The sequence below is a fragment of the Mobula hypostoma genome, chromosome 18, assembly GCF_963921235.1.
Source record: "Mobula hypostoma chromosome 18, sMobHyp1.1, whole genome shotgun sequence".
Taxonomy (NCBI): domain Eukaryota; kingdom Metazoa; phylum Chordata; class Chondrichthyes; order Myliobatiformes; family Myliobatidae; genus Mobula; species Mobula hypostoma.
The window spans coordinates 13,425,649-13,448,567 of record NC_086114.1 but is presented as its reverse complement, the minus strand read 5'-3'; the positions used below and the strand labels follow the sequence as shown (position 1 = coordinate 13,448,567).

The 22,919-nt window shown below is 44.8% G+C and overlaps 1 protein-coding gene across 1 annotated transcript in view; it reads right to left on the bottom strand.

Moving 5' to 3' along the window:
- The window catches only part of ccdc33 (coiled-coil domain containing 33), a 355,995-nt gene that overhangs the window by 225,905 nt on the left and 107,171 nt on the right, over positions 1-22,919 (bottom strand). Inside the window, exons 4-5 of the mRNA XM_063070154.1 lie at positions 19,933-20,096; positions 3,463-3,596 (exon numbers count right to left, since the gene is read on the bottom strand). Of these exons, the coding sequence (XP_062926224.1) occupies positions 3,463-3,596; positions 19,933-20,096 (298 nt within the window). The remainder of the gene's footprint in view (positions 1-3,462; positions 3,597-19,932; positions 20,097-22,919) is intronic.

The window sequence follows — 22,919 nt, the reverse complement described above, 5'->3', positions numbered from 1 at the left end:
TCTATTCCGTTTCAGTAGCCTGCTCCATTCCTATCACTCTGAATCCTTTCTCAATGTAGTTGCAGTTGTAACACAGAGTGCCAGCAAATATGTACACATCAAGTTCCCACAAGTGATAAAGACCAGATGATCTGGATCAAAACATTGAGGTGTAAATATTAGATTAGATTATGAGGACACTCAGTCCTCGTTTATTGTCATTTAGAACTGCATGCATTAAAAATGATACAATGTTCCTCCAGAAAGATATCACAGAAACACAGGACAAACCAAGACTAACTGACAAAACCACATAATTGTAACATATAGTTACAACAGTGCAAAGCAATACCGTAATTTGATAAAGAGCAGACCATGGGCACGATAAAAAAAAAGTTTCAAGTCCCGATAGCCCCATCATCTCACGCAGACGGAAGCGCCGCAAACTTGCCGATGCATTGGAAGCACCCGACCGCAGCTGACTCTGAGTCCGTCCGAAAACTTCGAGCCTCCGACCAACCCTCCGACACCGAGCACCATCTCTGTCGAGCGCTTCGACCCCGCCCCGGCCGCCAAGCAAAGCCGAGGACTCGGGGCCTTCCACTCCGGAGATTCTGGATCATACAGTAGCAGCGGCGGCGAAACAGGCGTTTGAGAAGTTTCACCAGATGTTCCTCTGTGCTCTCACGTCTGTCTCCATCAAATCAGGATTGCGCATGGCACCCTACTTGACAAATAACAGATATCATTCACCGGAGTGGCCGCCGCAAGCTGCGTCGCGCCGCCATCTTCTCCTGCTCCTCGCCATCTTCGCCAAATATTGGCCTAGACACTGGGACAACTCCCCTGTTCTCCATCCCCATGGTGCTACAAGACTGAAATGGGCCACCAAAGAGGGCAGCTGGATCTGTATACCTGGAAAAAGGCATCCCTTATGGTTCAGAACTCACGGAGCATCAGTTTGAGTGAGGCTTCAGATGCGACCTGAACCAACAGCACATGTAGTACCTACTAAACCAAGGGTTTCCAACCTGGGGGTTCACGGACCCTTCAGTTATTGGTAGGGGCTGATGGCATAAAGAAGGTTGGGAATCCCTAGACTAAACCATAGCTATCACCAGCAGATTAGTCAGGGATCAACAACAGACTGGGTGTGGGTAGGTGCAGAAGGGGGCTGGGGTGGAAAAGTATTATATAACATCTCATACAAAATCATGTTTGAAGTTTTACACCTGCGTAATGCAATTTTCTATCATATTAGAATCACAGAGACAATAAAGTTATACAACACAGAAGCAAGCTCTTCAGCCCAACTCGTGCATGCTGACCAATTGTCTACTTGAACTAGTCCCATTTCCCTGTGCTTGACCCATATCCCTCAAAACCCTTCCTGTCCACTTACCTACCCGATGTCTTTTTAAACTGATAAACTGGTTTATTATTGTCACGTACTGGGGTACAGTGGCACACAGGTTTGCATACCGGCCAGACAGATCAATTCATTACACGGTGCGTTGAGGTAGTACAGTGTAAAATAATAACAGGATTCAGAAAAAAGTTTTAACATTATGGAGAAAGTGCACTGCAGGCAGACAGTAAGGTGAAAGGTCAGAACAAGGTAGATTGTGAGGTCAACACTCCAGAGGCGAGAAGAAGGGCCAAGGCGAGAACTAGCAGGTGATAGGTGGTCGACGTTAAGAGTTGAAATCTTTCACCAGGACCTAATCAGAATCCTGATGAAGAGCCTCAGCTCGAAATGTTGACTATTAATTCTTCTCCTCTGAGATGTAGCATCTGCAGGCTCCTGATGAAGGGTCTTGGCCCAAAACATCGACTGCTTACTCTTGTCTGTAGATGCTGCCTGACCCGCTGAGTTTCTCCAGCGTTTTGTGTTTGTTGCTTTGGATTTCCAGCATCTGCGGGTTTTTTGGGTAGGTGATAGGTGGATCCAGGTGGGGGGGGAGCTGATGGGCAGATGGCCTCCGGATGGGGGAGGGAACAGATCAGCTCCTGCCTCACCACTCCCTCCTCACCTCTTTATATTTGCTATCTCCCCTTTACACTCTCAGTCTCAATGCAAGGTCTTGACCTGAAATGTTGACTGTCATCTTCACTCCACAGATGCTGCCTGACCCACTGAGTTCCTCTTTTGCTCTAGATTCTAGCATCTGTGGTCTCTCATGTGTGGACATTAATTCCACACAATCCCATTGTGTTCCCCACACTCCTATCGACTCCCTGCAGATCCTACCACTCACCACACACTCAGAGCAATTCACAGCAGTCAAATAACCTCTTTGGGCTGCGGAAGGAAACTGGAGCACCCAGTGGGGACCCACATGATCCCTAGGGAGAAAAATGATTCTCCTCGCAGACAGAACTGTCAGGTATTTCAACACAGAAATTAAGGAATCAAAATTCAAGTTTATTTCTCACGCGTACATCGAGACATACAGTGAAATGCATTGTTTGTGTTTACAACCAACATACTAGAGGTGTGCCTCTCAAAATCCAACCCTACACCCTCACCGTGAGAGGTGGAAACAGGCAAGGCCGGTCGATAGGGTTCTGGTGAAGCTGTATAGGCCAATCCCCCATACAGTGGACACAATGGATCACAGAAGCATTGATGAACTCCAACCACACCATTGACTTTGGACCATGGAGACGGGAGGTCATCAACGGCCTGTGATCGACTGGGAGCCAAGGGCTCAAGAAGAAGAGTACTCAAAGGTGTGGTGAGGGCAGCCTGCACATGTCACCACACATTCCGGCACTAACTCGGCATGCCCACGATGCTCATCAGAACACAACCAAACAAAACGTAACAAACGGCACACCATTAGCAACAAGACAACAACAGCAAAACAAGCCCCGTTCCTCCCCCTCACCCATGCATACCGTGACGAAGGCTCGTCACTGACTACAGACACTCAGTAAAACACTCATCCTCAGCAGTAATAGTGACTGGGTCTGAAACAGAGCTGCTGCATGGAGCTGTCTCATATCGAGGCAGCAGCAACCTGCACAGGTGTGCTGATGGTGGAGAATACCATCTTTAATTGGATAATTGAGTTAATTAGCTTTTGGTTGGTCTAGCGGGAGGGGCTTAGCAGTTATAAGCCTCAGGTTACCAAGGCTTTGGAGTTAGTTTTCTTTTGTGTTTAGTCTGAGCGTGGCTATATATATTTTTTTTTCAGTGCTTGTCTTGTTTTGAGGAAATAAAAGCACCTCAATCTAGTTTTGCGACTCAAGCCATCTTGTTATTTTTCTTAAACAATTGACCCACAGTTTTTTGTGACACATACACACCGTCTTCTAACCCCAGATCAGGCCATCTTCTCCAGTCTCCAGCCTGCGACAGACTCAGATTTGGTCTCGTGCTCACAGTCATTGGTTTTCAACTTCTCAAACAGACCCACAGGGACCACTCGGATTAATTCAGTACGTAACAAAGGGAAATTAATCAGCCATGAAACTTACCTTCCTCTTTGGCCACCTCTTCTTCAATCTCCACTGTAACCTTCTCCTCCCAGGACGGAGAGTGTGTGGGATGGGCCGTGGCGTGGGTAACACCCTGGGCTCTCTGATTCTCCTCTTTATCCATACCACTCTTCCTGGGAACAAGAAACAAAACTCTGTATTAGTTCTGTGGGCAAAAACATGTTGCTAATGAGAGAGGTCAGAGGAGAATGGACAAACTGGCTCAATCTGACAGGAAAGCAACAGTAACTCACATAACCACACATTACAACAGCGGTGTGCAGAAGAGCCCCTCCATATGCGCAACACGTCGAATCTTGAAGTTGATGGGCCACAGCAGCAGAAGACCACAAACATACACTCAATGGCCACTTTATTAGGCACAGGAGGTACCAAATAACGAGTGTAGGTTTTAATCTTCTGATGTACATGTGAGAAATAAACAAAAACCAAAAAGCTAAGCTATAGCAAACATCAAGACGGAAGGTCTCGACCCAAAATATCATCTGCCCATTCCCCTCCATAGATGCTACCTCCAGCATCTTCGGTCTTCAGCCTTCAGGCCTCTACCTCCAGACTCGCCGACTTCAGTCTTCAAACTTCGGGCCTCGATCTCTGGACTCACCGACTTTGATCTTCAACCTTCTGTCCTCTACCTCTGGACTCTGACTTTGGTCTTCAAACTCTGGGCCTTTACCTCCGGACTGACTGAGGTAAAGGACAGAAGGGGCAGAGAAGTAAGCAATCACCCATCCACCTAGCCCTAAATCCCTAAAAATCTGTGGCAAAGTCCAACTTCCCTTTAACACTGGGTGAGGGGGGAGGAGCAGAGTGAACTCTACTGTAGAATGGGATTCCGTTAATCTTTGGAACATGATTGAGACCTACAGATTGGCTTAATAAGCCCCAACTGTCAGAGGTTGTAGCATCAATGCATTCAGCTACAAGAAATAAATATTCTTCCTTTGCCTAAGGAGCAGTGAGACAGTTCCATAATGCTGTCACATCTATTTTTGTCTCCCTCTCTCTCTTAAAGCCTCATTTAACACATCTTAATGCTGAGGTCACATGCACATTTCACATTGTTTGGCATAATGTCCCTTTTAACTAGGATCTGATGACAGCAAAATAACTGGGACTAATTTAGCATCCTGAATGCAGTGAAATATCAGTGCTTCACTGGAGTGCCATCCAATGTGGTTCGACACCAACCCCCATGTGAGGATCCTAGGGCAAATGACTGAAAGTCCCATCAAGAAAGTTGGGTTTTAAGGAGTATCTTATGATATAACAGTACAGCACAGTAACAGACACTTCTGCCCTCGATCTTTATGCCAAACACAATGCCAATATTAACTAAATTTCTTCAGTCTACACATTAGCCCTCAATTCCCTGCAACATTCAATCACCTGTCTGAAAGCCACTTCAGAGTCAGAATCAGAATGCTTTATAACACTGACATGTCATGAAATTTGTTGTTTTGCAGCAGCACGGTGCAGTGCAATACATAGAGTACTGTGCAAAGCTCTTAGGCACATGTATGCAGCTAGGGTCCCTAAGACTTCTACACAGTACTGCATTTGCCAACGGGGGAGCAGACAGCGAGTTTATAAATCTGGCAGGAGTAAAAGATGTTAGGAATGGCGAGGGTGGAGTGCCACAGGAGGGATTTGGGACAGGTGGCAGAGAAGGATTGCCAAGATTGGAGGTGGCTTGGGTGCAGACACACTCTGCCCTGAGACACCAGGCAAGGATATTTGATTCCAAACAACTGGTTTTTTGAGCATTACAGAATGTCTCTCTGGTGCTTCACGCTCTGTCTCCTCTCCCTTCCCCTTTTCCCAACCATAATTCCCCTCTCCCTGCCTCCTTCCCACTCTCAGTCCACCATAGAGACCCATATCAGAATTAGGTTTATCGTCACTCACATATGTCGTGAAATTTGTTTTTTTTTGCTGCAGCACTACTATGCAATACATAAAATTACTACAGTACTGTGCAAAAGTCTGAGGCACCCTAGCTATATACAGTATATGTGCCTAATACTTTTGCAGTACTGTAAAATATACTATAAATTACAATAAGAAATATATTTTTAAAAACATAAATAAGTTGTGCAAAAAGAGAGCAAAAATAGTGAACACAAGGAATTCTGCAGATGCTGGAAATTCGAGCAACACACATCAGGATGAAGGGTCTTGGCCCGAAACGTCGACTGTACCTCTTCCTAGAGATGCTGCCTGGCCTGCTGCGTTCACCAGCAACTTTTATGTGTTTTGCAAAAATAGTGAGTTAGTGTTCATGGGCTCATTGACTGTTCAGAAATCTAATGGTGGTGGGGAAGAAGCTGTTCCTAAAATGTTCCCAACACTGTTCGAGCATTGCTTTGGCGTGGCACAGTAGCATAATGGTTAGCATGGTGCTTTATAGTACCAGGGTTCAATTCCCACTGCTTCTGTAAGGAATTTGTATGCTTGAAATGTAAGTATCCATGTGAAACTCCTTAATACTCTCTACAAAGCCTCCAGGTCAGTTTTTTTCTAATAGGGTGACCAGAACTGTACCCACTTCTCCAGGTGCAGCCTAACCACAGTTTTAAAGCTGCAGCATAATTCTCAAGACAGAAAAGTGGTCTTCTTTGTTTTGTGGCTGTCTGTGGTGAAGACGAATCTCAGAGCTGTATACAGCATCCATACTTTGATAAATAAATGTACTTTGAATCCTTTGAGGAGTGGAGGTTTAGGGAGAGTACTTTCAAAGCCAGGAGCTCTGACAGCTGTAGGCACAGCGGCCAACCATTAAATTTAAGAATGATCAAGAGGCATTTCCTAGATGGATGAAAACCGGAGAGAGGAAACACCAAGATTGAGGTATTAATTTGTAGCAGCAAGGTCATGCAAAACAGCAAAGAGGCAAGTGACTTGCTAACCTTTTATATTAGTGGTCTTGGGTGCGAGAGAGGTGTGGGGCAGGACTCGGTAAAAGCACTGTTCTTTTTTGATATAGTGCACTGCCACCATATACATCCAACAAACAGCACATGGAGTCTTGTTTAACCTTCCAGTAAGGGTACATAAAACGTGACAGAAATCTGAGGTGCCTGCTTGGGTCGTTGCCCTCAGGATTCTTGAGTGGGGCTTGAACCCATACCCTTCTGCCTCAGGGGAAACATGATGCCCCCGAGCTGAGAAAGGCTTCCTCTGAGTCTATTTGCCCACTCAATATGGCACTGACACAGTAGGCAAACTCCAGCTGTGTCCAGGAAGATGACCGAAGAGGAAATGTCACCATCTATCTGATGATGTCACCTTCCCTGAGACTTCTCAGCTGGGACTGAATCGTGACTTCATTGGAAGGCACCAAGTTTAATTTCTGTTCATGACCTTAAAACTGCTTCCTGCCGATGTTAGGTAACCTCATCCATGCTTAAATACAAATGAAGTGAGAAAGATATAAAACAGCCAACATAATCAAAGCTCCCAACAATCCCCACCCCCAGCCATTTTCTCTTCTTCCTCCTACAATCAAGCAGAATACACAAAAGCCACAAAGCAAGCACCACAAGGCTCAACGACCATCTATACCAGTGTTATAAGACCATTAAATAGTTCCCCAGTATGTTAAAGTGGACTCTTGACCTCATAATTTACCTCGTTAAAATCTTGCACCTTATTGCCTACCCACATTGCACTTTCTCTGTAGCTGTTACACTTTATTCTGCAGTCTGTTATTGTTTTACCTTGTAAGACCTCAATGCACGCCTGTAAGGAGTGGCCGGTGTGGTAGCATAGTTGTTAGGACAACACTTTATAGCAGCGGTCCCCAACCACCGGGCCGCAAAGCATGTGCTAACGGGCCGTGAGGAAACGATATGAGTCAGCTGCATCTTTCCTCATTCCCTGTCACACACTGTTGAACTTGAACATAGGGTTGCCAACTGTCCCGTATTTGCCAGGACATCCCGTATATTGGGCTAAATTGGTTTGTCCCATACGGGACCACCCTTGTCCCGTATTTCCCCCGCTAAGGTAGAGCGTTCCTATGAAACCTGTCATGCCAAAATGGCGTGAAGCGAAGAAGCAATCACCATTAATTTATATGGGAAAAATTTTTGAGCGTTCCCAGACCCAAAAAATAACCTAACAAATCATACCAAATAACACATAAAACCGAAAATAAATAACACCAACATATAGTAAAAGCAGGAATGATATGATAAATACACAGCCTATATAAAGTAGAAATAATGTATGTACAGTATAGTCGGGAAGATGAAGGCAAAACCAATTTGTGGGGAAAAAAATCAGCACGTATGCGCATGCGCACACAGGTGCCCGCGCAAGGCATCATGGTCATAGTAGTTTTTCCTGGGGTGAAGTGTCCTGTATTTGACTGCTACTTTTGTCCCTTATTTGGGAGTGAGAAAGTTGGCAACCCTGACTATAAAAGACATGTTGAGGTGGGTTTAACCCTAGTTGAACACCACCCCCGCGCCCCCCCCCCCGGTCGGCCGGCCCGCAAGAATATTGTCAATATTAAACCAGTCTGCGGTACAAAAAAGGTTTGGGACCCCTGCTTTATAGTACAGGCGACCGGGGTTCAATTCCCGCTGCTGCCTGTAAGGAGTTTGTATGTTCTCCTCATGACTGCACGGGTTTCCTTCAGACACTCTTGGTCATTATAAATTGTCCCCCGTGATTAGGCTAGGATTAAATCAGGGGATTGTTGGGCAGCATGGCTCAAAGGACCTTTTCTCAATAAATAAATAAATAGAATTTGATCTGCATGAATAGTATGCAGGTCACGCTTAACACTATATCTCAATAATAATAAATCAATACAATTTCCAATCTTCCAGGTAGATCTATTGGTGGCAATGTTCTCTGTCAGGTCTGCCACACTATGTACAGCATCAGTCACTGAGGGACCATGGTGAGGAATGTACTGATAGTCAGTTTCAGGTGCATCAATAGTTCAGAGGCATTTGAAAACATATTGAGCCATTCCAAATTTATGGAGACACGTGAGACAGCAGATACTGGAACCTGGGGCAAAATCCAAACTTCTGGAGGAACTCAGCGGATCGAGCAGTATCTATGGGGCAGAAGGATGGTCAACAATTCAGGTAACCTGAAATGTCTGCCCCTTCGCCTCCACAGATTTTGTATGGCCTGTTAAGTTCCCAAAATCATCTTGGACCAACAGTTTTCCATGTACAGCTGTATTTTACCATCAGTCTCATTGCGATGTTTGATAATATCAATCTGCAGAGGTTGATTTTCAACATGTCCTAAAGTAATTTAAAGCCCCCTGTAGTACTCATTAAAACTACTGATATAATGTAGCCATTTTGCCTACAAGATCCAGCTTAATAACCTAACTTTAACTATGGTGACTGAAGGACAGCACCTCTGAAAGTATCTTCAAAAGGCAACAATCCCTCAATGGTGCCCATGTGTACACCAGTGAGAACTTTGAGCTACAGAGGTCTGAATCACAACCTTTTGTCTCAAGAAGTAAAAGAATTCACCACTGAGTCAGAATCTGGTTTATTATCACTGACGTACAGTATGTTGTGAAATTTGTTGTTTTCTGGCAGCAGTGCACTGCAAAACACACACATTAGACAAAGTTGCAATAGATGGATAGACAGAAAGATAGATATAGAGAGAAGTAGTGTGAAAGAGGAATAGCAAGGTAGTGCTCATATAAGATTACCCCTTCATCTCCTCCACTCCAAAGAAAGAGGTCCCACTTGTCAAACCTCTCTTTATAGCTCAAGTTCTGGTAACATCTCACAAATCTTTTCCGCACTCAGAATCAGGCTCAAGTTTACTATCACTGATATATGTTGTGAAGTTTCTTGTTTTGCAGCAGCTGTACAGTGCATGATATAAAAAATTACTATAAGCTACCTAAATAAATAATGTAAGTAAGTAGGCAAGTGGGTAGGCAAGTAGGTAGAGCAAAAGAGAAAGGGAATGTTCATACGTTCATGTATTGTTCAGGAATCGGGCTCCTGTATCTCCCCAGATGGTAGTGATGGCCCTTATCCTGAGAGAGCTAATCACATACTATTGCAATGCTTCTGCACCAACAAACACAGATCCCGGCTACTTATTCTGTAAGATGCACACGAAACACATCGTAAACATAAACATTAACAAGTTTCACCAAGCCCAAGGCTGTAAAAAGGGAGCACTTCAATTCTGTTGTAAGAAAAGAATGTGATGTAGGTAGTTATTACAGCCGCTGAGTTTTGTGAAAGATTTCACTCCCCAAGTTAATGATGTGCTGAGCATTTCAAGCCACAGTGATGAGATGTTCAAACAGGATTGCAGTTCACCTGATTAATTTTATTCTCATGTCTAACCATTCTCTTCGTATCTTTATGGTTGAGTTAGAAAATAACACTCATAACATGCTATATAAAATACCAAAATATGTAGGCTTTCTGGGAATGGATAACACAGCTTAAAATTCACATCCCATCCAATATTTAAAAATGAACAGTGTATTTGGATACATGCATTTTACTCCCATACAAGGTGCTAAAATGCTAGATCTACATGTAGTCAAGGCTAAAATATACTTAGAGCCTAGATTAAAATCAGCTTAAGTCTTGTGAGATTTCCAGAAGATTTTCTTGTCTTAACAAGTCATAAGACTATCAGAAACGGTTTTGAACATTCAGGCAGCTATTTTTCCGACTGGAGGAGTTTGTGAGACAATAAAGAAAGTGGGAAAAGTGAGAAAGAGAGAGAGAAATGGAGGGAATGTTGAGAGAGAGAGAGGAAGATGGAAGGTAGAAAGAGTGAGGAGAAAGGAAATATGTCCAGGGGAAGAAAGGAAAGGAGGGAGAGGAGAGTATTAAAGAGAGAATGAGAAGTGTGAGCAAGCAACAGAGAGTAAGGAATTCAGGGTCACATCAGCGGAGAGTCCTGGGGCAAACACCGCAGATCAAAGCCCGAAGGTCAAAGACTACAGTCAACAAGTCTGGAAGTCTGGAAGCCTGTAGGTCTGAGTCTGCGAGTCCACTGTGAAAATCAGAGGTCTGATGTCTGCGAGTTCCCGAGTGCACCAGAGGCTGGAGGCCCAGAAGCAGCCTTTCCTGGGGTTGGAGTACTGTCTATGCGTGCAAGTGGGTAGGAGAGAGGAAAAGGGCTTGTTTTGTTGTTTCTGCTGTTCATGGTGAGCATGCTATGTTTTCATTGGAATGTGTGGTGACACTTGCGGACTTGCCCAGCACACCCTTAGGTTATGTTAGTTGTTAACCAAACAATGCATTTCACTGCATGTTTTGATTCAAAGATTCAAAGTACATTTATTATCAAAGTACATATGCAGTACACAACCCTGAGATTTGTCTTCCCACAGACAGGCACAAACCAAGGAAAACCATGGAACCCGTTCAAAGAAAAACATCAAATCCCCAATGTATTAAAAAAAAACAAATCACACAAACAGCAAAAGCAAGTGAAAAAACACAGAATATAAAACGTCAAACCACAAAGCCGTCCGTCGAGGGATGTTCAGTTCAGTTCAGTGCTGCGCTTGGCGACTGCAGGCCGCAGAGCCAGCCCCCCCCGATCAAAATCGCACCAAACAGCAACAAAAAAAGTGACCAGACACCAGAAACACATCATAACATGAACTACAGAGTCCAATCCACAAACTGTGCCAATTAGACCCCGCCCAAGACGCAAGACTCCGGCAGCATTGTGCGAGAGGGACAGCGAAACGTGCATGTAGTAAGTGAATTAATGAATCTGAATCTGAACCAGGGAGAAAGGACAGTGCACGAGGATAAACGGAAATGTGAGAAAGAGAATGAGGGGAACTTGTGAACTAAAATAGAAATAGTGAAAAGAGAGGGGGGGAAACAACTTGTTCCAAAGGAGCTGGGGACCCAAGACCAAATAATGTGATGTAGATTATTATTTCCCTTCCCCTTTCAAAGGGGAAGGGGAAGGGAAAACCAACCACATTCCTATCTCTAGAGTGTTTCCTCTGTTGTCCCACTGAGAAGTTCAAGTGTCTGCCAAGATATATACAAAAATATTGGACCACCCTAACCCACGTAAAAATGAACTGCTGGAGGAAGTGGCTGAGGTGGGCACAATTGTAACATTTTAGAGGCACTTGAATAAGTACATGGAGGGGAAGAACTTGGAGGGTTCTGGGATAAATACAGTAAACCGGGACTAGCAGGATAGATGTGTGGCTAGCATGTATCAGTTGGGCTGAAGGACCTGTCTCCTTGCTCTATTACTCTGTCACTCATGTCACTTCAAGGTTAAAAAAAATCTATTCCAGACTTTAACACTGATACAATGCAAGGAGTGAATCCTCAGATTTGTGCTTTAATTTAAAATACTGAATTTCCACTGACTGGTAACCTGCCAATCTGCAAAGTGATTGCTGGCAAAATCCTTGTCAGCTAAACCCAACCTTGCCACTCATCCTGCGACCGGTTTATTTTTATAAAAGCTTCCTTCTTCCAAGTAAGTCAAATATCCTGTCAGCCACTTAATCTCCCATTATCAGGCCCGGGATCGGTTCCTGTCGAGTATCGTAAGCCCTTCATCAGCAGAGTGTGATCAAGCAGGGAAGGGCTCTGGGTTCAGTCTGTGACACACAAGATGAATAATGGATGGCCTTGTCTTATCCCAACATCCTACGCCCTTGCAGGTCCACACTGGCAACTCAATTCTCAACCTCACACAGACATGCAGGCAGACTGACCAACAGGCGGACACACACACACACACACACACACAAACATACACACACACACACACACACACACACACACACACACACTCACACTCACTCACACACACTTGCACAGCCACACACACATACACACAGGCTCCCACAAACACACTCTACACATTTGCACACAAACACGGAACAGCAGTAGAGACAGGAACTCACACCGCTAAGCATGGACACACACAAGGACCGATAAGAACAGAAACACAATTCCTTAAACACATGGGTACATGCAAACGCTCCACATACCTTTAGGCATATGCATATAGGGACACACAGACATGTACAGAAATCTGCATGCATACAGTATACACACACCAATGCAAACAGCATTGTATATACAGTAGACACTAATGCGCACACACACACACACCCATACATACACACATAATGCATTATAGTGAGAAAGCAACATACTTGCTTCAATTAAATTTCCACTCCACAGAAAGGTTCATAAGAGTTTATCTCTTTGCTTTGTTTATAAGCTGCCCCCAAGGGCCCAGATTTGTAATGTTTTACGGCACCTGTTCCAGCAAGTGATGATTACGTTGAGAAAAAGCCACAGTGCTGAAAGATTTATGAGAGTTTGCACATGGTTAAAAATTCATGAGCAGCGGCAGTCTGCATCAAAGCAGATATTTCATCAAAATCTGACTGGGTGGGCCGCAGTTTTTCAGATCAGGCCTCCCAAATTAACTGAACATAAAAATGGATTAGCATTATTTTTAAACTGCACCTTTGTTGTACTGTGAGGGATTTAAAAAAAATCACTGATAACTTAGTCAAAAGTAAACTTTCCCTAAAGCGAAAGAAAGAATTGCTTTTATGCAGTGTTCCCTTACAAATATCCTAGTCTGTGCAATAAATCCCTTGAGAATTCCAAAGAGAAATAAATGTAACAACCAATTTGTACGCAGCAAGACCCTGCAAGTAGGAGGAAGCAACTCACTGATGCTTTTGATTGAGGGAAGACAGTAAGATTGGTGATTTAGTATGTCACCAAAGACTCTATCAAATTTCTACTGATGTACAGTGGAGAGCATTCTGATTGGTTGCATCACCACCTGGTATAAGACCATAAGATCCAGGATCGGAATTAGGCTATTTGGCCCAACGAGTCTGCTCTGCCAATGCACGGGTTTGAAAGAAGCATTCGAGGGTTGCAGACTCAGCGGCTCTCACGGGCACAAGCCTCCCCACCATCGAGAATGTTTTCCAAAGGTGGTATCCTTCATTAAGGGCAACACACACAAAATGCTGGAGGAACCCAGCAGATCAGGTGAGGACCATCATTAATGACCCTCACCATCCAGTTCATGCCCTGTTCTCATTACTACTATCAGGGAAGAGGTACAGGTGCCTGAAGACCCACACTCAATATATCAGGAACAGCTCCTTCCCCTCTGCCATCAGATTTCTGAATGGTCCATTAATCCATGAACACTACCTCACCATTCCTCTTTTGCTCTATTTATTCATACTGTAACTTATAGTCACTTGTTTTGCCTGCACTGTACTGCTGCCACGAAACAAGTTTCACAACTGACCTTAGTGACAATAAACCTGACTCTGATCCTGATTCAGAACGTGCTGCTCTTCATTGAATTCTCCAGAAGGATTTTTGATCTATACCTGAACTACCAGGGTAGGCTTTGAATGTTTAACACTGTAAATGAAGATCCACAGTACAGCACCCTCAATATCACAATCACCGTTAAACACAATAAACCTTTCTCTGGATAATGAAAGGGCTTTTAAACAGCTGTTTGTGACACCAATAGAAGTGGGACTTTTAACTCTACTTGAAATAATGTCCCACCAATACTTTGATCCAGACAGCATTTTTCTCATTCTCTCAATATCCCAGAGCACGTTGCAGCACAGTGTGCATTTCCTCAGTTGGTTGCATTGCTAGGAATGAAATGGCAATCAATTTGATCCCACAAACAGAACAAGTCTGTCACAGACAGATAACCCCTTTCACTGATCTGTAGTCTAGGGATACATACTGATTCAGGATACCAGCAGAACCTCCCTAATGGTCTTCAAGATAATGGGTTTATGGGGAGACAAGACCCCGATATAACTTCACATCCAGACGTGCCTCACTCCCTCATTACTGGTTTAAGGGGACAGACAAGATTTAGACCCAAGAGATTCTGCAGAGTCAAGATTGTTTAATGTTATTTCCAGTACATAAGTGTAAAGAAGAACAAAATAATTGTTACTCTGGATCCAATGCAGCACAAAAAAAATACAATACGATAACACGATAATAAATCACTCACCTTCGGTCTCCACCTGACACTCTGCTCTCACCCAGTTCACCACTTCAAAAGGTGGGCTAAAGCAGGTGAGGGTAGCCAGCAGGCTTCATACCCTGGTGAGATTGGGAGGTTTCATACTCTGGCGAGATCGGGAGGCTTCATACCCTGGCGAGATAGGGAGGCTTCACACCCTGGTGAGATAGGGAGGCTTCACACCCTGGCGAGATCGGGAGGCTTCACACCCTGGTGAGATCGGGAGGCTTCATACCCTGGCGAGATCGGGAGGCTTCATACCCTGGTGAGATCGGGAGGCTTCATACCCTGGTGAGATTGGGAGGCTTCATACCCTGGTGAGATCGGGAGGCTTCATACCCTGGTGAGATCGGGAGGCTTCATACCCTGGTGAGATTGGGAGGCTTCATACCCTGGCAAGATGGGACACGCCTGACCTAGAGTGTCAAGTCAGTTCCGGCAGACTGAGCGGATGAGATCAAAGTGAGATCCAATGGGCAGGAAGGCAGTTCTGCCACACTTTGTGGATAGTAAAGGGCATGACAAGGCACAGAAGACATCATGGTCATCCGCTGCAAACAAGGAAGACCCCAGTTTGTGATGCTTGTTCATACCACTGGACCCGGACCTCTGAGGTTGAGAGAGGAACTGCCCCAGTGCAATGGCTTTTCCACTCTAAAAACTCTCCCGCACGGGTCTCCTGTCATCGTCGGACACAACAGACAACTGCCACTCATATATAGATTATGTGTCCAAAAAGTGACGCTAGGTACAGGAGTGTCTGTACATAAGGTGACTGACAGGAAATGATAAAGTAGTGGTGGTGGTGCGGGGGTGGGGGGTGAAACAGTGGGTTTGTAAGTGATAAAGTAGTGGTGGTGGGGGAGGGAGTGGTGAAACAGTGGGTTTGTAAGTGATAAAGTAGTGGTGGTGGGGGAGGGAGTGGTGAAACAGTGGGTTAGTAAGTGGAGGTGTTCATCAGTATTTCTGCTTGGGAAAAATACTGCTTTTGACTCCAGTGGTTCTGGCATGGATGCTATGTAGATTCCTCCCTGATGGGAGTGGGACAAACTCCCATCATGAGCAGGGTGGGTGCGATCTTTCATGATACTGATAGCCTTTTCCGGGACCTTTCTGTATCTATGTCCTTGATGGTGGGTAGGCTAGTACAGGTGATGCACTGGGCAGTTTAGACGAGCCACTGTCGAGCCTTCCTGTCTGCTGCAGTGCAGTTTCCATACCTGGCAGTGATGCAGCTTGTTAGGATGCTCCGTACTGAGCATCTGAATGACAAGAGTATAAATGTGCATAACCCAGCTCTCTTCAGCTTCCTGGAAAAGGTGAGCCATTGTGTATAATGTGTTCAGGGGCCAGGAGGGATTGTGCATGCAGTTTGCACTGCAGTGTCACTGACTTAAAGAGCGGAGTAAGTGATGTGAGTTCTCCTGAGGGCGATAACCATCTTTGTCTTGGTAACAGGTTATTTGCCTTGCATCAGAGGCCTCGGGCTCCTCCACCTCCTCTCTGTAGGCTGTCTCATTGTTGTCAATGATGAGCTCCACTACTGTAAAGTTATCAGCGATGCAATTGCTCAGGTGTTTGGCAATACAGTTATGTGTCAGCAGAGTGTAGAGCAACGGGCTCATCTCACAGCCCTGGGGTAACCAGTGTCGAGGATGAGGAGCAGGGAGGAGCATCCTTACTACCTGAGGTTTGTCCGTTAGAAAGTACGACACCCAGCTGCACAGTGGTGTATTTAAGCTGAAATCTTGAGCAACACACACTAAAGGAACTCAGCAAGTTAGGCAGCATTTACGAAGAGGATAACACCATGACAAGGCCAAACTCAAGCTAGAGGAGCAATCACACCTCATATTCCTTCTCATTAGCTTCCAACCAGATGGCATGAACACCAATTTCTCTCATTTCTGATCATTTCTCCCTATTACTTCTCTCTCTTTTCCTTCTCCCCATTCTGGGTAGCCTCTCACTCCTTCTGCCATCACCTCCCTTTGGTGTCCCTCTTCCTTCCCTTTCATCCATGGTCCACACTCCTCTCCTATTATATTCCTTCTTCTCCAGCCCGTTACCTCTTCTAACTATCCTGTTGTGGCTTCTTCTTTCATTTCCGCCTCCCCCACCCACCCACCTTCCCCCTCGCCCGATCTCACCCATCACCTGCCAGCTTGCACTCCTGACCCTACCCCCTCCCGCCTTCTTACTCTAGCTTCTGCCCCCTTCCTTTCTAGTCCTGATGGCGGTTCATTCCTCTCCATAGATGCTGCCTGACCTGCTGAGTTCCTCCAGCGTTTTGTGTGTGTTGCTCTGGATTTCCAACCTCTGCAGAATCTCTTGTGTTTATGGTAACAACTGGGGTTTGCCCTCCAACAACCAACCAGCCATTAAATGTAGAAAGTGAAACCTCAGTTCACTGGTGTCTTGGAGAACTTCCAGCAGTCCTAAAACTGCTCCTCTCCAACCGCACCCCACTAAGTTCTTGACTGTAACCTGTCCCAAAATAATTGTGTTTCTGTGTCATCCTAACATTAACACACAGTTGTAAGGCGGCTGCACTTTACAATAGTTTAGTAGTCCCCTGACTAGCTTCACCAGGTAGAAGTAAGAGGAGACTTACAGTGCAACCATAACCTTGATTAGCCTAACTCACCACTAGGTTAGAAGAACTGATTTCAGGGTTGGCACAATCTTGTCAAAATTGAGGAAAATGCTCTTGGCAACGAGCCTCATTTTTTAATAAGTAGAATGGATGCAGCAGCTGTATCCTCTTTTTTATGGTGGTTAGAAAACAATTTTGGATATGTTCTGTCTCTATGATGTTGGCAGATTGCCCACTGAATTGCCATAAATATTCTCAGGTGCAATGCAGGGCTGTGGCAGTCACTTGTCACCCTGTCCCTTTAAACCCTCTGCTCATAGTGAGTAACTCATACCAAGTGCCGATTGGTTTACGTGAGGCTGTTGTAACATTTGTACGTTTCGCATTCCAGACTCCTTTCCTTTATCTCTTTTAAGCCTGCCTTGCATCAATGCCTAAAGATTGCAAAACACAAGCTACAGAGACAGATGCCACAAAAGTTCTAGAGTGTTGCAATTTGAGACGAGTATAATTTGAGATTAATCTATGTGTTGTACATTTAAGGGAAAGAAGAACAAAGAAAGAAAGGAGTGGAAGGTGATAACATAAAATAAAGAAGGATGGGAAGAGCTTGTGTCACAGAGCCTATAAGATTATACTTATTTACGTTACACCGCTGGCATTTAGGACAGAAATGAAGGTCCTTGATCTCTATCTGTCTTTGGCCATTTAGATGTAGAAGGATTCTTCACAGCTGTTTTCATAAGTTTTGTTTTACCAGTCAGGGTTGTTAGCCCTGAGCTGAACCCCACCCCCTCTCCCAAACCTGGAGGACTGGTGGACCACTCTTTGTCTAGCCTTTACCCTTTGACCTGCTCAGCATGTGTGTCCATACCAAGAACCAAAGGATAAAGCCCTGACTCTAGCCAACATAGCCCTCCAGGTCATTGAAGCATGCCAGCCTCCGAACAACGACAAGGTTGTTGTCCTCTTGGAGGTCAAAAGACATAAGAATTAGGCTATTCAGCCAGTTGAGTTTGCTCCATCATTTGATCCATCAGATCTGCTCCACCATAAATCACCATCATGGCTGATTTATTTTCCCTCTCAGCCCCATTCTCTGGCCTTCTCCCCATAATCTTTGATGCCCTTACTAACCAAGAACCTATCAACCTCTGCTTTAAATATACCCAATTACTTGCCCTTCACAGCTGTCTGTGGCAATGAATTGCATAGATTCACCACCCTTAGGTTATGAATTCTCCCTTATAGAGTCATGGAGCAATACAGCACTGAAACACTTCTTTTGGCCCAACTCTTCCAAGCCGACCAAGGTTAGTCTAGTTTGCCTATGTTTGGTCCACATCCCTTGAAACATTTCCCATTCATGTGACACATGCTGGGAAAAAACCTTGCCCTGGGCCAGTTCTGCGCCATAATTTCTGTGCAGGGTCCCCACCACAATGCCAGAGTACAAGCTGCACAGGCTGGGTACTGAGTAAAGCTCCCTCCACACCACCTTGTACAGAGCCCCAGGGCAGGAACACAAAGATCACATGCAAAATGAAGTTCTCACTACACTGTCCTGTCACACTCTCAGAGGTAGGACAGCAAATTCCTCCTTCGCTTTCTCATCACACTCTCTCAGCAAAGGAACAAGATGTGTCACAATTAGAGCAAAGCTCTCTGCCTACCGTCCCATGAACAATTCTGGTATATATACAACATTGTTTATTTTTATTATTATTTAGAGACACAGCACAGTAACAAGTCCATCCAGCCCAAAGAGTCTGTACCGTCCATTACACCCATGTGACCAATTAATCTACTAACCCGCAAGGCTTTGGAATGTGGGAAGGAACCGAAGCTCCTGGAGGATACTCCATGTGGTCATGAGGAGGACATATAAACTCCTCACAGATAGAGGTGGAATTGAACCCGGGTCTAGTTTTCCCACGTTTCATCAAGATGCCTCTAAACATGTTCCACCCATGTACCATGTGCTGGACATAACTGTTGGCATGGACCAGTTTTGTGCCATAATTTCTGTATAAGGAGATGCAAATCATGTGTGATCAGACCACTGAGTTTGTAATGGGAGCTGAAGAAGGCGGCTTTGGTCTTCTTCTGAGTTGGAAAAAATTACTGCTTCTCCAGTCTTGTGGGTCAGATAGGCAGTTAAGTTCAGGAAAGAAGGTCGATGATGAGTTATTGGAGACATAGTTATTCAACAGGGAAACAGGCCCTTCAGCCCAACTCTCCTGTGCTGGCCCATATTGTAGTAAGCTAGTCCCATTTGCCCACATTTGGCCCATATTCTTCTAAACCTATCCAGTCCAGGAACCATAGATACAGCACAGAAACATGCCCTTCAGCCCATCAAGTCAACAACAACTATCAACCACCCATTTTACACAAATCCTGCATTAATCCAATTTAATTCTCATTCTCCCCAACACCCCTCAGGTTCTATCACTCAACTTTTAGGGTGACGTAGTGGTTAGCGTTACGCTGTTACAGCATTTAAGAGAAGTCTGGATAGGTACATAGGTGGGAAGGGTATGGAGGGCTATGTTCCAGGTGCAGGGACTAGGCGGAATGACAGTATTGCATTGACTAAATGGGCCAAAAGGCCTGTTTCTGTGCTGTAGTGCTATATGACTCTATGACTCTAATCCAAGGCAGTCAACAACATCTTAAAATATTACTAACCACTCATCCTCACTATGTCTTTCCCCCAACTTTGTTTCCCACAGTCAATGGTTTGCTATCGCACAACTCACTCAGCGTTGTGACAAAGAACAGAGCCTGGTACTCACACAGTCCCAAACGGTTGGGGCACAGAGCCATCACTGAGGGCTGGTAGGTCAGTTGCCCCATGCAGTATGATGGTAATAGACTGCTTGCCAGGTCTGGAGACATGCCACTCATCAGTGGGAGACGTGAGAGTTGGTTCAGTCCTCCCAGGGGGCGATTCCAACACCTAAAGCATAAATAACAATGAATCATAACCTTAAGAACTAGTAGGTAGGCATTCATCTGGCTTGAGTTTCCTACCCTAGGAGTCACATAGATTGATTTAGATGAGCTTCATCTGTCACTTGTGCATCGAAACATCAAAACATACAGTGAATTGCATCATTTTGCATTGACCAACACAGTCTGTAGCAGTTAAAACAAATCAGATCTGCTCAGAGACCAAGCACGGGGTTGACACTTGGTGACACGTTCCAACTAACGAAGTTCCAAAGTTCAAAAGAATACGTTCGAACCTTTATTAAAAAACCAGCAAAGATAAACAATCTTGTAGCAATAAAAAAACTAACAGAACTAAAACTAGCACTATAACGAAATAAGCGGTCTAGTGATGATAAAATAGTGATCTAGCAGTAGCATTAGCAGTCAACAAAAAAAAGTCATTCTGGTTGCCTCTAACTAGACTAAACTGAACTTAGATAAAGCATGAATACCAAACTAAACTCATTTGCTTCCACACCCCAATCTATGTGACAATTTACCCATAATAAATGTGCAACAAAAAACTACAGTATGGACAGACAGAAAAAGGCAATAGTTATACCAGTGCCAAAGGGTAGTGTGAGCTGCCTTAATGACTATCGCCCAGTAGCATTCACATCTACAGCAAAGAAATGCTTTGAGAAGTTGGTCATGACAAGAATGAACTCCTGCCTCAGCAAGGACCGGGACCCATTACAATTTGTCTATCGCCACAATTTGTCTATGGCATGCGCAATCTCAATGGCTCTTCACACTGGCTTAGATCACCTGGACAACACAAACACGTATGTCAGGATGCTGTGCATCAACTATAGCTCAGCATTTAACACCATCATTCCCACAATCCTAATCAATAAGTTACAGAACCTGGGCCCCTGTACTTCCCTCTGCAATTGGATCCTCGACTTCCTAACCGGATGACCACAATCTGTGCAGATTGGTGATAATATCTCCTCCTCGCTGACAATCAACACTGGCGCACCTCAGGGGTGTGTGCTTAGCCCACTGCTCTACTCTCTCTATACCCATGACTGTGTGGCTAGGCATAGCTCAAATACCACCTATAAATTTGCTGATGATACAACCATTGCTGGTAGAATCTCAGGTGGTGATGGGAGGGCATACAGGAGTGAGATATGCCAACTAGAGGGATGGTGTCACAGCAACACCTGGCACTCAACGTCAGTAAGACGAAAGAGCTCATTGTGGACTTCAGGAAGGGTAAGACAAGGGAACATGTACTAATCCTCATAGAGGGATCAGAGGTGGAGAGAGTGAGCAATTTCAGCTTCCTGGGAGTCAAGACCTCTGAGGATCTAACCTGCTCCCAACGTATCGACGCAGCTATAGAAGGCAAGACTGCAGCTATATTTCATTAGGAGTTTGAAGGGATTTGGTTTGTCAACTAAAACACTTTAAAACTTCTATGGATGTACCATGGAGAGCATTCTGACAGGCTGCATCGTTGTCTGGTATGGGGTGGAGGGGAGCCCCTGTGCTGGACCAAAAGAAGCTACAGAAAGTCGTAACTTCAGACAGCGCCATCCTGGGTACCAGTCTCCACAGTACCCAAGACATCTTCAAGCAGCAGTGCCTAAGAATGGCAACGTCCATTATTAAGGACTCCCATCACCCAGGACATGCCCCCTTCTCATTGTTCACATCAGGAAGGAGGTACAGAAGCCTGAAGGCAGACACTCGGTGATTCAAGAACAGTTTCTTTCCCTTTGCCAAATAATTCCTAAATCGACACTGAACCCATGAACACTACCTCATGGTGATAATAAACCTGATTCTGCAAATAGACACATGGTTTCTACATATTCCAGTGGTGAGTTGGGGGCAGCCCGCTTTTAGAATGTGGGAAGAAATCAGAGCGCCCTGAGGAAAACTACACGGTCACCTGGAGAACGTACAAACTCCTTACAGACACCAGTGGAATCGAACTCTGATCATGGTCACTAACACTGTAAAGTGTTACACTATCATGTCACCCGTATAGTGTGCTGCTCATAATGTCTAAACTTACTGCCTCATTAGGAGCCAGCAGAATCAAAGTCCCCACCCACCACAAACATTCCCTCTTCTCCCTCTTCCATTGGGCAGAAGATGCAAAAGCTCAAAATCACAAGCCACAAGGCTCAAGGACAGCCTCACCCCACCCCACTGTTATAAAACTATGAAATAGTTCCCGAGTATGATAATTTAGATTCTGAATCTCACAATCTACCACGATATGATCTTGCACTTTACTGTTTACCTAAACTGCTCTTTCTCTGTAGCTGTTACACTTTATTCTGCATTGTTTTAGTTTTGCTTGGTTCTACTTCAATGTGTGATGATCTGAGCTGTATTAACAGTGCGCAAGACAAGACTTTCGTTGTTCCTCGTACATGTCACAATAATAAACCAATTCCAATTCCAATATAATACTAGTAAAAATGACTTCTCATGCAAGCAAGGAGTCTAGGAATTAGGCAAGGAAGACCGCCTCCTGTGTGAAAAACTTCAAGAACCAGAGTTCTACATCTCTTGCTCCTCTGAATACCACAAGCACTGTACAGAGAGTTGCCATGATAAATGTAGTGGAAGTCTATCAGGTGCCTGAATCTGGGTCCAAAGGAGCTGGCGATGTGGCGACCCAGTGATGCAGCTGGAATAACCTCAGCCTCATAATACCAATGATCCAGGTTCAGTCCTGACCTCGGGTCCTGTCCATGTCGCATTTGCACCTTCTCCCTGTTTCCTTACCACACCAGCCCCTCCGCCATTCCACCACCACCAGGGG